The following is a 15,999-nucleotide window of genomic DNA, read 5'->3' as shown; positions in this document are numbered from 1 at the left end:
GCGAGGAACGGAGTATGCTTCGTTTCCTTTGGTTTCGAGATCGTTTAATCGGCCCCGTTGTGTGAGAGTGTTTTGATACGCTTGATAGTTTCATTTTTTAAAACCTTAACTTACCTTCCATACATCGCCGTGCGAAACAAATGACACCCGACATAATTATGTGATATGGTAATACTAACCCGAACCATCATCATTTCTCAAAACCTTTGCAAGCAAGCTCTCCTGTCTTGCGTTCAATCATTTTAACCCTTTTTTTCATGCTCACCATGTTACACATGATAAACTGTGTCCATTTGCGTACCCAATTACAAGCCACAGCACGTCGGCGTAGCGCAAGAAACAATACGCCAACGCGCCCATTACGTGCGCCTTCGCTTATTTCTACGCGAGCCAATGCGCCAAACAGCAGCCAGGCGACCTATGCTGTGTCCTGTCCCCCCCCCCCCCCTGAGTTCGTACATTATGCATGAAATAACACTACTGCTAATGGTGGATGACAAATGTGGTCGCCTCCCGAGGAAGCCTCCCGTTTGTCGTCCCGCTTGTAAAGGAGCGTGCTGGGAGCGTAACGAAAAAGGGGTAACAGAGCTGACAAATGAGTCCGGGACGCGTCTTGGGAAAACGAACCCACCCCCAGAGGTTCGCAGTGGAGCAAATTGAAACGAATCTATCGAGGAACGAGCAACCAACCTGTACTGGACAATATCATGCGGGCTAGTATAAAATGCGTCTATATTTATCTCCATATCATCTCACCGCATACACGGCCTGACGACTTGAGCTACAAAAGTCCTAGGCTAAACACACCGGCTTAAAGATCCACAGCCAGTCCAGCTTTAATCGAAGCCAATCGAGCGTGGAGAAGAGGCATCGGTTCGGTCCGACGGCCGGCATTGCCGGTGGAAGCGGTACAATCTTCTGAGAATGGGGCCACAGCCCCACAGGTCGTTGATGAAGCGCCGCGGGCTGCTGTTGACTTTCCTGGGCCGCCACGTTTGGGACGTCCTGCGGGCGTTTGATTGGTTCCGCTTCGTCCAGATTGTACCAGTAGTAATGGTGAGTGATTTGTTGTTGCGTTGTGTTGGTCGTTTGAACGGTATGGACCGGAACGGCCGTCGCCAACTGACGACCCTCCGCACGTGCCATTTCGAAGCTCAGCCTATTCCGCACCGGACGCTCTACCATGCGCTCCCTATCGGTTCCATCGCTTCGTTTCAGTGGGAACCGTTGTGGACACTCCTCCTGATAAACGTCCAACACAAAGCCCGGTACGGTGGGGAACCGTCCGGCGCGGGAGTAGATGCGAATGGTTTTGCTTGGATAAGGCCCAAAGTCAGCCGTCCGGTAGACTTGCCCCGTCCGGCAGCCGCAGATGCGCTGTCCATCGATCTCCACAAACCCACCGGCACAGCCCGGATACTGGTCGTTGCCGAAGAGGAAAAACTTGAAGCTGATTACCAGCCGGCAGGTGAGTGGGGAGTGCCGCTGTACCTGCACCACACAGTCCTGATTGGGGGTGACCGGGGAGGGGAAGTTCGCACTGGAAAGGTAGAATCGGCGCTGGTTGAAAGCGTTCCGGCAGCACGCAGGGCCGAGTCCAGGGACGAATGAAACTTGATTTTCGGGCTCAACGCCAGCTGGAGTGCGTTCCGTCGTCGGTTCGGGGAATTCAGGTCGTGATTCCGTTTCCCGTGCTGGTGCGTACCCAGGTGGAGCTGGTGCTCCGAGCGATGTGGTGCCTTCCGTGCCTCCCGAAACCGTTGGATATCCTGGGTAATAGGAAGGATATTGCGGGTACTGTGGGACAGGTTCACAAGGTGATGTAGGACATCCTGGAGCTGGTGGTTGTACTGGAACGGGTTGCGGATAGGGTGGATAATAAGGGTACGTAGGTCCACAGGATTGAACTCTCGGATCGCACGGAAATCTTGGAGGTTGTGGTGGTACAAATGGAGGAACTGTAGGCACCGAACATCCCCACGGTGGATAGGAACAAGGCACTTGAGAGCACGGGAACGTTTGTGGTGGATACGGCTGTGATGGATAGACTGGAGTGGAAGGGCTTACCGGTGGCAAGTATCCATTCCCTCCCGGGTTAAACTCTGGCGGTATATCCTGACGACTGCTCACATGCTTCACATCATTCGAGATGCTTTCCGGTCGCTCTGTGGCACCCTCTTCTCCGCTCGATTCTGTCTCATCCGCAACTTGGATCGTCGTGTACACGGTGTACGCCGTTGAAGACTCTGCCGCCTCATTGTCCTCGCTACAGGGCTGACGGGTAACCAGCAACCGAAAGCCACGTCCCGAGCTCCATCCATCGGTCACAAACTTTACCCGCAACACACCACCCGGTGCATCGTATAGCTTCGATCCGATCACCGTACCGCACAGCACTTCCTCCTCACCGATCACTAGCCGGTCCTTGCTGCAGTTGCGCGAAGGTTCCAGTGAAAAGTCCAAAAACTGGAAGTGATACTGACTGCTGCAAACGAACGGTGACTTGAACGTGTACTCGCAGTGTAGATGTCCCTGGTAGTCTGCAGGGAAACCAGGCGATCGGATCTCACTCTGCAATCGTTTGTAAACGCCACCACACTCTACCACACTGCGACGATCGCTCGACAGTGCAAACGCATCCGAACGGTCCTGGAGCTTCTGCGCGGGATGCACATCTTCGTAGTCATTGATCATGCTGAAGTAGGCTTCGGTTGGCGCACGCCCGTTCTGAACATCCTCACCCGTAACCGTGACGACAGCGCCGGATGACGCGATGGCGAGTTGTAATAAGCTCAACCGTAGCGTGAACTTTATAATTGAGTTTGCGATTAGCTTTGCCATTACTGCTGGAGCCCGGTTTACCGTAATACAATGCTGGGGAGTTTGGGGAGTTCACAGTAATTACGTTCTATTGCACTCGCACTCACAATCCCTCTCAAGCCAACATCTTGCCCGGAACTGGCAAAAAGCAACTTTGTTTCTTCAACTTTCGTCCACTTTGCACTCAAAATTGATACTCGCGTTGTTTGCGGCTTCTAAAACTCACTGTGGCCACACGCCAGAAACTGACCGGGTTCAATCCACTTCAGCTTCAACTTCCAACTGATCAAAGTATCGGATAAGCGCGCAACTTTTGAGCTCATCAATATTTTAATGAGTGTGTCGGTAAACGTACCTCCCAGGACGACTCACACTCTCGCACTCTTCTCCCCCCATTCGCGTTTGCAACACTCGCTCTCGTGCCGTGTCTTTGGCGAACGAATGGTGCTGACGGCAGGAAGATGGTTTTAAAGTTAAGCCTTTGTTGACTTTGGAGTTTACTTTACCGCGAGCGCCCGTACGCTCACCCACCAGCTCCGTGCGGGCATTTCCAAAACTGAACTCCCCTACTCTTTATCTCTCCGCCTCACTCATTGTTTGTCGCGCCCTTCGAAGCTTGTGTTGTGTCACTTCCGGCCTGGTGCAAAAGTGAAACTTCTATTGCGTTTCCTGTTCCACCTCAAGGGCCGTGTCCCCAAATTCCACTCAAACACTCAACCCCGGGATGATGAAATGACCCATCCCCGCAGTATCGTGTTCAAGTCCACTCGATACTGGACGTTGTTTGAGTTTGACGCGAAAGTGGCCAAAAGCGGTGCCCTTTTTCCCTGATGTACCAGCACCAAGTACTACATCATTCATCGTAATCGTAAAACCAGCCAGTCCGAGGAGCCCTATTAAGCTGGCGTACAGTTGGGGACAATTACGCCCGCCTTTTATTATGCTGCACCATCGTCAATCGTCGGGTATCGGCGGGTTCTGGCAGCATGATTGCTTCACCGAAAAGCTTTGCTAATCTGTATTTCTTGTTCACGGTAAGTGTCTTATACTGCCGATTGATTACACTTTATGAGGTTCTTAGTGTCGGATCTCGGGAAAGGGACATTCGGTATTCATAAATAGCTGCCCACAGGAGGGTGGGGCGATACTTTGAAGGAGTTTGTAAGGGATTACGGCATCTATTGGAGGAAGTTCCGGTAGGAATAGATCAATTTTAAAAGCTATTTAATTACCACGAAGGAATCCTGTAGAATATTTTCTGGGAAAAAGGACAAAATCGCCAAATAATGCTATAATATCATTTATTGAGATAAAATTATCCTTATCGACTTATATTAACAATCAAACTGGAACGTTCTGGCTGCTCTGCTACTCTGTGGGAGTGTAATAAATGCAAAAAATGATACAAATGCACTTCCCACACTCAACGCTTCAATCAAACAAATTGATTTTCCCTCCAATTCTTTGATGCATGTTCCAAAGGGTGTGTGCATCAATTTCAAAGAATTAATTGTTTGACTGCTTCACTTGTTTCACCACGCAAACATTCGAAAAGTGTCGTTTGTTTGCATGAATCATAACCTTTTTGGAGCTTCATTTTTACCATAAAAAGAGGACCACAAAAACGATAAGTAATAACAATTGGCGCTTCAAAGTCGTGCAAACATTCAGCAATAATTCACGGGACAGAGATACATTCTAGCCAAGATGACCATACTGGGAAGCTCGGCATGACATCATCACTTACGCATACGTTTACTTGAGGACACACCTTAGCGTTCATAGAATAAAACCAATAACAAACAGTCCACTAGCGTTGCCAGGTTTCGCGGGCCACAGTTCTCCATCCATCCATCCACAGACATCCATCTCACAGCTTACTCTTCACGTACTGATCCGATTTCCGATCGAGCTGGGCGTAGATGATGCCCGCCGGCTTGTCCACCGGCACGTACACCGTCTCCTCCTTCAGCTCGACCTCGTTCACCACCTTCGGGAACTTGCTGAAGTCGAACGTGAAGTAGTGCTTGTTTGGCATCGTCATGTCGATGGACGAAATTTCCGGTATCGTCTCCAGCACCTGCTTCTCCGCCAGGTAGAGCGTGTTCTGGACGCTCGGCGAAAAGATGCCCTTCTCCGTTTCGCCCGCAAAGTTGTTCAGGATGCACTGCTTCACCTTGTTCCAGCAGTAATCAAAATCAACCCCGGTGACGGTTGAGTACTGCCAGGAGGAACGAACCACCGTGCTGAAGATGCGGTCATGCTGGTCGGGCAGTGAGCGATACTCATCGTTGACGAAGTTCACGAACGCCGACTGTGTCGTCTTGAGGACGCGCAAATCCGTCAGCCCACTGATGACGGTCGGTTTGATTTCTGGACCGGATCAAAGCATTGAAAAAAAAAAAACGAATATAAGTGACACTGGCGGAAAATTGAATTATCACGCCCCTGTTTCGCTTACCGGTTCGCTTCTGCGTGACGTCCGTGTACCGGATGGCGGTCGGCGTGAAGACGAACGCGTGATTATGCAGATCCTTGTACGGGCCGGTACCGAAGCCCATCCGCGACCACGGATACTCCTCGATGTGTATCGACACCTCCTCCACGTGCGAGTACTTGCTGAGAAAGTGATGACACAGCAGGATGCCAAACTCTTCCGGTGATTTGAGGCCGTGCTTGCGCGCCAACAGGTAGACGGTGTTTTTCTGCGAATCCGTTGCCACAATGTCACTGTTATCGCCTGTCCATATCGAGAGAGAGGGGGAAGGGAAACAATAAACAAACATTCCATTAGGCTCTCGCAGGAAGTTGGCTTCGGCACACTGCTTACCCTCCAGATAGTCCTTCTGGCTGCGTAGCTTCAGCTTTGTGCCCACCTCAAACTCTTTTATCGTGTGCACCAGCCCGCTGCGCACCACGTGCATCACCTTCACGCTGTCCTTGCCGTACCCGTAGTTGCTGATCAGGAAGGGGGAGTTTTCATTCTCCAGGTATCCTTCCCGGCTTTCATCGATCAGCTTTCTGGACATCATCTTGGAAGTGGCGCGGGGTCTAATGCGGAATTTCTGGGTTTGCTTGCTTCGATGGCGGATGCGCTTCTCCGAATGGTAGGTAAAACGGTTCAAATCGAACTCACTTCTAGAAAGCAAGTTTGGAGGAAGAAGCAAGACGCAGCAAAAGTAGGTTAATAGTTGACCGTTGCATGTAGCAATCAACGTCGGACGGAGCTTTGCAGAAAATTAGCTTTTCTTCAATTCTTTGCTTCTACCATTCTGCCACAAATTGCATGAATCATTTCCCAGCCTGACCTGGCAACCCTGGTGAAGGTGAACCTCCGTTACGCCATTCTACATACTTCAGGGTTCATCGAACACGACCACAATGCGTTCTCACTCACTAGCAGAAAACGAAAACCGGTTCGTCAATGGATGTTTGGTTGCAATTGTAACACATTTACTACAACTGCTCTGTTATTACGCTTATCCTTTCCTCTGTTTAGATGTGCCCATTCGCTGAAAATGACGGATGAGGCCCCCATGATAAGAAGCCATCCACAAAGGCCAGTGCGAACCGGTTTCAAACCATCCACCACTGGATTGACAGCTGTTGTACGCGCGATGATGACGTCGTCGACTACGTGCGGAAACTGTACTGTTTTTCGTTTTGTTGCGCCCTGTTCTTTGCCCAGATACCAGAGAGTTTGTGGATCGCAGCGTGACATTCGCATTTCCGCGGGCCATTTACGATCCCTCTTGTGGTTGCTTATCATCATTCTGTCCCAATTCAATAGGTTCAATCGGCAAAAGGCAAAAAACGCGAACGCTAATCGCTCGGGTGAATCCCGTTTCGTATGCCCTTGTCCTCAAAGTTAGACGAATTGCCCAAAAAATGACAACCCTACTAATGCTGATAAGTGGTTGGTTTTTTTTTTTGGTTTTTTGCCAATTTACAATCTAGCAATCGAATGGCACCCACCGGCTGCTATTTGGATTATCTAATCAAGCAAGTTCGATACGGCAAAAAGATGACCTGAACCAGTGCACGGACAGGTGTCGAACGATCGATTAAATTCTATTGCATCCCCGAAATAGCATCCAACAACTTTTATTGAACAACAATAGGAATGCCCTTTCCTGGAGACTCGGTAGAAAGTGAACGTGCCACACTGCACGTACCCGCGGATGCGGAATTTCCCCAGCCCCAGCTGTGTGCACTACGCTCATAAGGCAGACCCTACGCTCATAAGGCAGGTTCTGGTTAGAAAGGTTATCAGGGGTGTTGCCTGCGGGTTCTGTCACAAAAACAAAACCGTTTTTGCAGTACCACGCAACCACGATGGAAGTCTCGGCTGTTGACAGGAGCCAGGCCAAGCCAAGCAGCCAAGAACAAGAACGGAATGATGAACCCCGGTGGCGAGATAACGATGACGTGGTACACTGTCCGCGATCATCATCACCACTCTGCGGCAGATGGTTGCACAGGGAGTAGGAGAAGAATTTCATTGAGCGTTAAATGAAATGATTTGGAATTGGAAATGGACCGAAAATTGTAGTTTTCATTTGAGTGTGAGACGTCTTCATTATTTGGCGATCGTTTTAATGCATATAAAACATAGAAGATTGAAAAGCAGCAGTAATGCTCTCAAACGATCTTCAGAAGAATATCCATGTAGACTTCAGGATCAAGTTCCTTTATGCGGTGATATGTTTGTTATAAGTACTTAGTACATGGAGATACAATGTATAAAAAAAGCACTTTGCACTAGAGGTCAAAGGCCTTTAATGATCTTCAGACAATGGTCCATGTTATTTCAATTTGATTACGATGGAGAGAGATGTTTCATCTTGCTTGTGGTATGGATTACTATGACCAACATATTAGAATCTTCATATAACATCATCATAAACTATTCAGAACATCGTATTTAAACCCCTCTTATAACATAGACTATGCAAGCGATCTTCAAAGACATCTGAAGATCATCTCACAGCAATCCCATGTGTTGCGAGCACTTTCCTATTTAAGTCACTCTTCATCGCTTATCACTGCTGGTGTAACACTTTCACTCACTTATTCGCATGCATGCATACAATCACAAACATTCTTCCCCAAAATATTTGTAGATGCTACACTAATCCCAATTTCGATGTAAATTCTAAACTCTTGTTGTCGATCACTTACTCGATTTCTGATCACCGGAACTAACAACAAATGTTCACCAAATTCGCAAAAAATAATGTTAATAAATCACTCCACTAAACACTCACACGCTGCTGCAACTCACTTGTCAACAATCCTGACTGGACGGCTGCTAGTCTTACCTTGGCCACTGCCACCGCTTAAATGGGGCACGGCAGCGAGAATCGCGAAGATTTTTCCCCACTGCCACGGCCCGAGATCGTTGGGCTCTTCTTCGTACGCGATCGGTTCGCTTGTTCATTCTACAACGCGGGCTAGCCCCTGGTGCCCGGTGCTAATCGTTCGTTCGTCCGTCCTACCTCCAGCCAGTGGCTCGGTGGCTCGAATTTCCCATTATCAGTCCGGTTCGGTCCGAATTGTTGTCTAATCGACACAGCCGGCCATCGACAGGGGAGCATTATCGTCATTGTCGTCGCTTCTCAGTTCGTGTTTCGTCTTGCCTGTTACGCTACGTTTACAGCCTCCACTGTAAGCTGCAGTTGCAAGTGTACCGAAGAAGGGGATGGAAGAATCATTTGTAATGCACTTTTTGTGTGTGTGTATTTTTTTTGCCATCGCGAGGACAATACCTGCATACCTGAATTGATTGATGATCGACATAAGACGGTCGGCCGGACATTTGTGCGATACAATGCGAATTGTGTGTCAATTCGCTTCCGAACGGTTGCAACACAAGCAAACCACGTGCTTACCTGTCGGGTGCGCTGCTAGCTGTCGCTTCCCTTTTATGTCATGAGGTAAGGCTCCGGTGTTGTCACTGACGATCTTACCAATTATGATGACAATCCTTGACCGATGATGCACTGCGTAGAAACCAAGCATACACACACACACACATACGCACCCAACCATGGTGGGGAAGTGATTCAGAAGTTAATGTTGTCGGGGCGACTGGACTGCAGTAAACATGTTGCTCACCCTCTCGCTTGATAAGGGAACAGGGGTGACTTTAAGAAATTCGGTGGTAACGGCTTTGTCTTGTTTGCTAAAACAACCATCAACCACCGCCGCTTGTTGATGCGGTGTGAGCAGTGGGAAAATTTTACAATTTTACATGCGTAAAACAACACAAACATGCGCGTTGTTTACCGCAGAACTGAGCCAATTAAATCAATGGAGCGACTAAGGGTAGACCTAGAGGAGGTTCATCGATACCACATTGACGTCCCTTGGTGCTTGTCGACGGCGTTGGCAGTCTGTGGAAGGTTTAATTTTTGCCTCACGTGAACGTCGGCTAATAACAAGATCCACCCATTGCCATGTGTTTACTAAACATTGTATTACCCTACCCTCGCTGGCACACCAGCCAGCTGTCTCGCTAGCCTGTTGTCTATTTAACACACCGGTTAGAATTTGTAGCACAACATTGTTTTGTTTTTGCTTTCATCCAGTAACTGGCACCTTCATCCGCAAACTGTTACTTACGCTTAGGAAATCATCCACCCGATAGATTGTAAGATCGTTCGTCCGGCTAATCGCGTCGCGATCTGATAGATGATTCCAAGAATCAGTTTGCAGGGGATTTGTGGCACGAGCTGGAATCCGGATAAGGACTTTAGACAAAACAAGATGTTGTTTAAAGGGTGAGTCCTAACGGTGTCTTTTGCCGGTGAAGAGAGCAGTAGAAATAGAAAGAGGAGAAAATGAAATTGCTCTCTCTCTCTCTCTCTCTCCCTCTCTCTCTCTCTCTCTCTATCCCTCTCTCTCTGTATTTCTTAGAACTGTTGTCTGGATGTAGAAATGCCGGCATTATCGCATGTGTCCTTTAAGGGTGTTCAAGTCCAATTAGATTTTATTGCCACGAGACAGTTTTAAAACAACCGGCACAAAGTATGTCTGTAGTCTTAATGAGTAATGATCACCTTTGATTTGAATTTAATTGTGTTTGTCGTGCAACAGAGTTCAAACTATAAAAGACAGACATCATAACCAGCGGTACAGCTAAAGCTAAAGAAAAATATAAAAAAAATAATAATAATTTGCTCAGTTACTCTACAAAAAAATATATTATTTTTATATATTCTGTTTTTCGACTTGAAAGCATATTTGAAATCAAATTCAAATTCATCCTAATCGGTGTACGACCACTGGCGGGCGTTACATATGTTAACGGATGCAGCCAGCTACAGCGCCGCACGCAGCCAATTAACGGTTGTTTTGAGCGTTACATTTGAAATGCGGAAGATACACAGAAGGGTTGATTTTTCGTCTTTTGACTGCTTTCTCATTTCTCTATAACGGAATTAGTGTGAAATTGATGAAAAACTATAAATATCACATAAAACAGTAAAAACTTACCTGATTATGTATCTAACATAATATAAAACTTGCACGTTTAAGTTAATAACAAACACTCACATATTCCAATTGAAATTGTTTTCTTTATTTTTTGTTCAGTAAAATTTGGTGCCTAAAACCAATAGCTATTACCCCCATCGAATTCCGATTTACTTTCATATGGTTGCTTCAAAAGCAGTTTCATTCATTAGTGTTGCCAAAACATACTCCGCAAAGTAATTTACCAATAACTTTTCCCTTTTTTTTTACAAAAATCGTATAAGACACATCAGCAGCAGTGCCCTGGGGTACCTGCTTGGCTTATCTCCATGATAGCGTAGTGTTGAGAAACGTGCTTTGAAAGGTCGAAGAAGAGTTAACGCTGCAATACAGTTGAAGAAATATTATCACCAATAAATTCCACTCCCTAATATCACACCCGGGTTCCATGTAAAGACATAAGCGACATATTGATTGTCTTCGTAGATAGGTGATCGTTCTCGATCGCTTTGCTTGAACCGTAAACCATTACTGTGTGTAGAAACATACATGATAAATCTTTCGATTTATATTGACCATAGAGATATTTAGTTATATAAAACATATTAGGATGCTTGTGGCTCGAGCGTGCGGTATTGCTAAAGACTGTACTGTACAACGCACTACGAACATGTTGATTTGTGTTGCTTTCATGCGGAAGAGTTAATTGTTTATGTTGCAATAGAAACACATTCCGGGTATATAATAGCTTCAAGATACAATATCGTTCAACTTCAACACCAGAGTTTATATCACTGAGTAGCGTAGAGGGCAACGGGGTAGGATTTTAGAGAGAACATTTCAGTTTTAGAGAGAGTATAGTGGATAGTATGTTGGGTTTAACAGACCCTAAAGATATTGACATGTAAATGCGTGTAAAAAAATGTTGAGATTACAGTCCCTTATCGATCACCCTAGAGGGATCGCAGATATTGGTGGATGGATTTTCAATTACAACTGTCATATAAAGATCAAGAGATTCCTGTAGCTGGTAACAACAAAATATGAGTATTTTAAACATACTATTTCCCTTCTGTAAGATTCTAATGTTTAGATTGCCTTTTGCAGTCTATCAGTTCACATGTATAAAAGGTTTCATTGGGAGAAAAATAACTTCTATAAGCGAATAAATGTTCTGTTGTTTGATGCTGCAATCAAAATTCAACTCTAAACCGTCTGCATCACGAGATCTTATGACTATTGCGAATCTGTTTGTGATCGTTTCGTTCGGAAACCTGTTTGCAAATGAATATCTAATAAGGCAGCCGGTGTTAAACCTTTGATACGCTAAACCTGTTCTTCTCTCACTCTCTCTGTCTCTTTTGTGGGGATGCCCCATCTCGCAACTGTTGGGCTACGATTGCTGTAATACTCTGTTCTGCTGTATGCTTCGACAGAAACTGCACTTGGATTGTAAGGCCTACTAGTATTGCTCCAGAAAAAATGCTCAATATTCACGCACTCACTGCTTTCACAACAAAAATGTTAACCATTGTTAACCTTGCTTCCCGGGGTTGCAGGACTAGAAAGAAAGGCGCAATTTGGGAAGGGCAAAGGCCTAGAAGCGTACCAACTGGCGGAAAGCTTCCGACGCAATCAGCGCACCAAGCGCTGTCATGAGTGAAACGGTCTTCATGCTGGCGCCGCTCGCCGTCCGCAGCGATGCAACGGCCGGTGTGACGGGTTCCGATTGGGTCGTCTGAGCAGCGGCAGCTGGTGTGACAGCAGCCTGTCCTTCAGCCGGCGGTGCCAGTGACAGTGGCGGGTGGTTCGGGTCGGGAATGAACTGACCATTGGCTTCGTACCGTCCCGGCGTGAACATCTGCGTTAGCGGGTCGAACTGACCCGACTGGAAGATGGTCGTGTCGGGGATGTAGCGTCCCGGGGTGAAGATGCCCGTCGCTGGATCGTACTCTCCCGGTGGAACGTACTGTCCGGTGGCAGGGTAGTACTGGCCGGGCGGTGGGATGTACTGTTTCGCGTTCGGGTTCACCGTAGTCGTTTCGGTGGGTGCAGCAGCAGCAGCATCAACCTGTGGTGCTTGTGCCAGTGGGACCATCGTTTCCGTTCCGTTTGCCGGTGCCTGCTGTTCTCCTTCCGTCGTGGTGGTGGCGTTTTGGTTCATCGTTTCTGCGGCCTCAGATACTGCTGCTGCTGGTGGTGCTGCAGATGAAGTCGAGTTGTCGGCAGTAGATTCTGGGAACGGAGCCAACGGAACGGACGCTTGACCATCGGGACCAGGAGCAGCAGGAGCCGCCGCTGGTGGTGGGACAGCAGGTACGGCGGCGGCGGCAGCAGCAGCCGCAGCCGAATCCGTTGCCGGAGCGACTGGAGCTGGTGCAGCAGCGGCTGCTGGGGCGGCTCCCTCTGCCGGAGTGGCAGCGGCAGCAGGTGCAGCAGCCGGTGCAGCAGGAACGTTGTTAATGATCGTTACACCACCCGAACCTCCCTGGCTGTACCGTGTACGATCCTCCGGACGCAGGGCATTGTACAGGGCGGAACCAGCCGCACCCGCCAACAGACCCGTTCCAACGCTGGCCGCAATACCACCAACACCGATGCCCGAGCTTTGTGGCTTGTACGCGCCAACCGGAATGGCCGCGATCGGGAACGAAGGGGCAGGGGCATAGTTCACTGGCGGAGCAACGCCACCGCCCTGGAAGTTGCCGTGCGGGGCGGCGAATCCACCCGCCGGAGGATGATAACCACCGCCGCCGCCAAAACCGCCCATCGGTGCTCCAAAGCCACCCGCTGGTTGTCCGAAACCACCCGCTCCCGGTTGTCCAAATCCACCCGCTCCAGGCTGTCCAAATCCGCCCGCTCCCGGTTGTCCGAATCCGCCCGCTCCAGGCTGACCAAATCCAGGCTGCCCATATCCGGGCTGTCCGAACGATCCCGGCTGTCCGAATCCGGGCTGACCTGGTCGGAAGCCTTGATTGCCCGGGGTGTACGCTGGCGGTGGCACGTTGAAGCCCGAGTGCATGTTGGGATTGTTGGCGGCCGAGTACGGTGGCGGTGGTCCCTGCGAGTACGGCGGTGGCGGAGCGCCCGCATGCGTCTGGTGCGTGTTGTGTGTGGCCTGCACCGGATATGGCGGCGGTTTCGCCGCACTCGACTGTACCGGGGCGCTGGCCTGCACCGGATAGGGAGGCTTATTCACCGCCGCAGCTCCCGTCGCTGGCTTGGCCTGACTGTTTACGTTCCATCCGATGTTGCGCTGGTTCGACGTGTCGACCGGAGCGGACGGTTTGGGAGCAGGCTTCGACTGGTAGTTGCTGTAGCTCAGACTGCCCGGATTGCTGTAGCTGGAGGAAGAGGAAGAAGATGAGCTTGGCTTCGACACACGGCCCGACGACGAGGACGAGGAGGACGACGGTTTCGAGCGGCTTTTAAACTTGGCCGACTCGACCATCGGCAACAGTGTGGACACGGCCAACAGCGCACAGATGGTCAGCGCTTGCAGCTGCCTATTTTCGTAACACCCGACGCTACGCATTTTTTCGCTCGTTGCTCGACCGGAGCCACTTTCTCCCGATCCGACCGCGAGCGCGTCTGTTTTACACCTCCCCTAAAGAGGTTTGACCTTCACGGGTCTGTTTCTGCGCTTTAATCCGTATTGATCACTTGTTGCACTTGCTACACAACTAATGCTCTTTTTGGCACACGAGTTCGATATACGGGAGCAAAAATTAGGACGAATGTCTCGTCAATCACAAAGTCGTTTTTCACCGCACACAGCCACTCGGAAAATGCACTCCACTGCGTTCGATCGCAGAAACTAAAATGAAGAGAAAGAATAAATAATAATAACGTGTGAGGGTAATCGTGCTCATGGGCATAGTGATGTGCGTGCAAGGCTTCATTAGTGAGGTTGATGGTGTGCGTGAGATATGAGCGAACCAGCGATGCGTGGTAGTGATGTGCGAAGTGGTCCGGACCTATCGGGTTGGAACTGTTTTTGCCGAACGAGATTTTGCTGCATGCTTCTGTATGTGAGCTGATGTTTATGACAGCAGGTGAATATTATTCAGATTTTTTCTCGAGGCCGTAAATATCACCGTAACGAAACACATGGCAAATAAACTTTAATGCTTCTCAATAACAACAACCCAAAACGGAGGTTTGTTTACCACAATTTTGCCGATAAAACTTGTAAAACTTTACAAATTCATTTATGAAATTGTTGGTTTGCGCTGTTCAACTAAGAAAACAGCAATTTTGTTTGAATTTCGCTGAACCAATTGATCAGACGAGAAGCGTTATTAAGTGTTACAAACGTTATATTTCTATTGTCAATTTTTGCGTTATGGTGGTATTTTCGGTGTGTCAGGCCTCGGTCCAAACGGCTATATACAACATTTTGGTGAATTGGTGAATATTTAGAAGAAGATTACCTATACAACTGCTTACTTCTTAGTTGAACTTTTTGCCATCTATCGAACGTTCAATTAAAACGTATTTTATCTAAAAACACAATTGGTTCAAAGCTCAAACGTCAAGGAATCTTCAAAATGTTATAAACTGAACTAATCCTATTATGATCTACATACGTTCAACTGAGTCTTTTTCCTAGTGTATCAGTTGGTTCAGTAGGTACCAAAAAGCTTAAACGATTCCAACCCGCAGTAGCATTAACAGGGAGTTCTGGTCGTTGTCGTTTATGTTTTTTTTGTTGCTCATACAGGATTCACTGAACCTACTGGAGCTGCGGAACTTTCTTTGGAGGTTCGGAGTCACTAATGCTTTTTTGCACCTACTCGTTGCACTTCACAGACTGGGCTTGATTCTGACTCTGATCCAGCGAACCTAGCGAACCCATGGATCAGCATCGATTCCAATAGACTCTCCACAATCGAATCCGAGTACCGTTAAAGGAATCGTCTGACCCACCGCTACAACTCTCCATTACGCTGGTTCAAGGACGGTGTAGTAGGGGTACGTGATCCGTTTACGTGGAGGGGATTTCTTCACTCGAACGATCGATAACCGCCCGTACGCGGAAGATGTGTTTACGCTGAAGGTAACTGCTTCGTGCTTACATTTCCATATTCGTAATGGGCTCTTCAGGTAAGGCCGTCTAGCAAATATGTACCGGTAGTGTGTTAGGGCGACCACACTTGTAGGCGAAAGCTTGCACACAAAGCCCGCCCGCATTTGGAGGTGTCACAAAACCGCGTAACGATGACGTCAGAGCTACACGTCGTTGTTTTGTTGGCGCGTTCGCGATGATTCATAGCCCAGGTGGATGATTTAAAGGTGTAGTACGAACGATGCAATACTACCCTTCCCTTGGTTCATCCGTTCACTTGATCGAGCAGCTGTGACGTAAATTGACGGCATCAAAACAGCGATCAAGCTGAACAGAATGCGCGCGAGGAACCTGATACGTACGGACAACTAATCTTTTCTTGTACCAGGAAAGATCCTCTAAATGGGAGTTCGGTTGGAGTTCGCTAACGAGCGGACTTTGTGTGTTGGAGGTTGCAAAACAGCATCTATCGCGCTTATGCGATCACGTGCCCCTGCCATGTTTTGCACTCATTGTATCACAAGCGACAGTTTACAATTGGAAAATTGCTTTCAATTCGTCATCGCGTTGCAAATCCCCGCTCGAGTAGGGCTCGACTCGTCAATCTTGAAATAGAACTTCTATTTCACAACATT

General features: G+C 48.2%; 3 protein-coding genes across 5 annotated transcripts; all 3 read right to left on the bottom strand.

Annotated features, from left to right (window-relative positions):
• Positions 1-730: 730 nt before the first annotated feature.
• Positions 731-3,133, bottom strand: LOC121596413. Its single transcript, XM_041921319.1, has one exon. The coding sequence runs from the start codon at positions 2,839-2,841 to the stop codon at positions 793-795; it is 2,049 nt and encodes a 682-aa protein (XP_041777253.1). The 5' UTR covers positions 2,842-3,133; the 3' UTR covers positions 731-792.
• Positions 3,134-4,104: 971 nt separating this feature from the next.
• On the bottom strand, positions 4,105-8,827 carry LOC121596415 (uricase). Of its 3 annotated transcripts, none has more exons than XM_041921320.1 (5): positions 8,597-8,827; positions 8,142-8,492; positions 5,651-5,958; positions 5,282-5,560; positions 4,105-5,193 (listed from the first exon to the last, which is right to left on the bottom strand). In XM_041921320.1, the coding sequence occupies exons 2-5, from the start codon at positions 8,258-8,260 to the stop codon at positions 4,691-4,693; spliced, it is 1,209 nt and encodes a 402-aa protein (XP_041777254.1). In that variant the 5' UTR covers positions 8,261-8,492; positions 8,597-8,827; the 3' UTR covers positions 4,105-4,690. The 3 variants fall into 3 exon arrangements, with proteins under 3 accessions (XP_041777254.1, XP_041777256.1, XP_041777255.1); XM_041921322.1 differs by lacking the exon at positions 8,597-8,827 and adding an exon at positions 8,002-8,021 and having other exon boundaries at positions 8,105-8,189; XM_041921321.1 differs by lacking the exon at positions 8,597-8,827 and having other exon boundaries at positions 8,002-8,195.
• A 1,553-nt stretch (positions 8,828-10,380) lies between these two features.
• Positions 10,381-14,178, bottom strand: LOC121596352 (spidroin-2-like). Its single transcript, XM_041921209.1, has one exon. The coding sequence runs from the start codon at positions 13,829-13,831 to the stop codon at positions 11,894-11,896; it is 1,938 nt and encodes a 645-aa protein (XP_041777143.1). The 5' UTR covers positions 13,832-14,178; the 3' UTR covers positions 10,381-11,893.
• Between the last annotated feature and the right edge of the window lie 1,821 nt (positions 14,179-15,999).

The sequence above is a fragment of the Anopheles merus genome, chromosome 3R (genome assembly GCF_017562075.2).
Source record: "Anopheles merus strain MAF chromosome 3R, AmerM5.1, whole genome shotgun sequence".
Taxonomy (NCBI): domain Eukaryota; kingdom Metazoa; phylum Arthropoda; class Insecta; order Diptera; family Culicidae; genus Anopheles; species Anopheles merus.
The sequence above is the reverse complement of the archived record's forward strand: the minus strand, read 5'-3'. Positions and strand labels throughout refer to the sequence as shown.

What these genes read in the sequence shown, in the direction of transcription:
- LOC121596413 (XM_041921319.1), bottom strand. Translation starts at nt 2,841, where the DNA reads ATGGCAAAGCTAATCGCAAACTCAATTATAAAGTTCACGCTACGGTTG.
- LOC121596352 (XM_041921209.1), bottom strand. Translation starts at nt 13,831, where the DNA reads ATGCGTAGCGTCGGGTGTTACGAAAATAGGCAGCTGCAAGCGCTGACC.
- LOC121596415 (XM_041921320.1), bottom strand. Translation starts at nt 8,260, where the DNA reads ATGAACAAGCGAACCGATCGCGTACGAAGAAGAGCCCAACGATCTCGG. An exon ending in CCAGAAGGACTATCTGGAGG is followed by an intron (nt 5,561 to 5,650) that starts GTAAGCAGTGTG and finishes CGATATGGACAG; the next exon opens with GCGATAACAGTGACATTGTG. An exon ending in CGTCACGCAGAAGCGAACCG is followed by an intron (nt 5,194 to 5,281) that starts GTAAGCGAAACA and finishes GATCCGGTCCAG; the next exon opens with AAATCAAACCGACCGTCATC.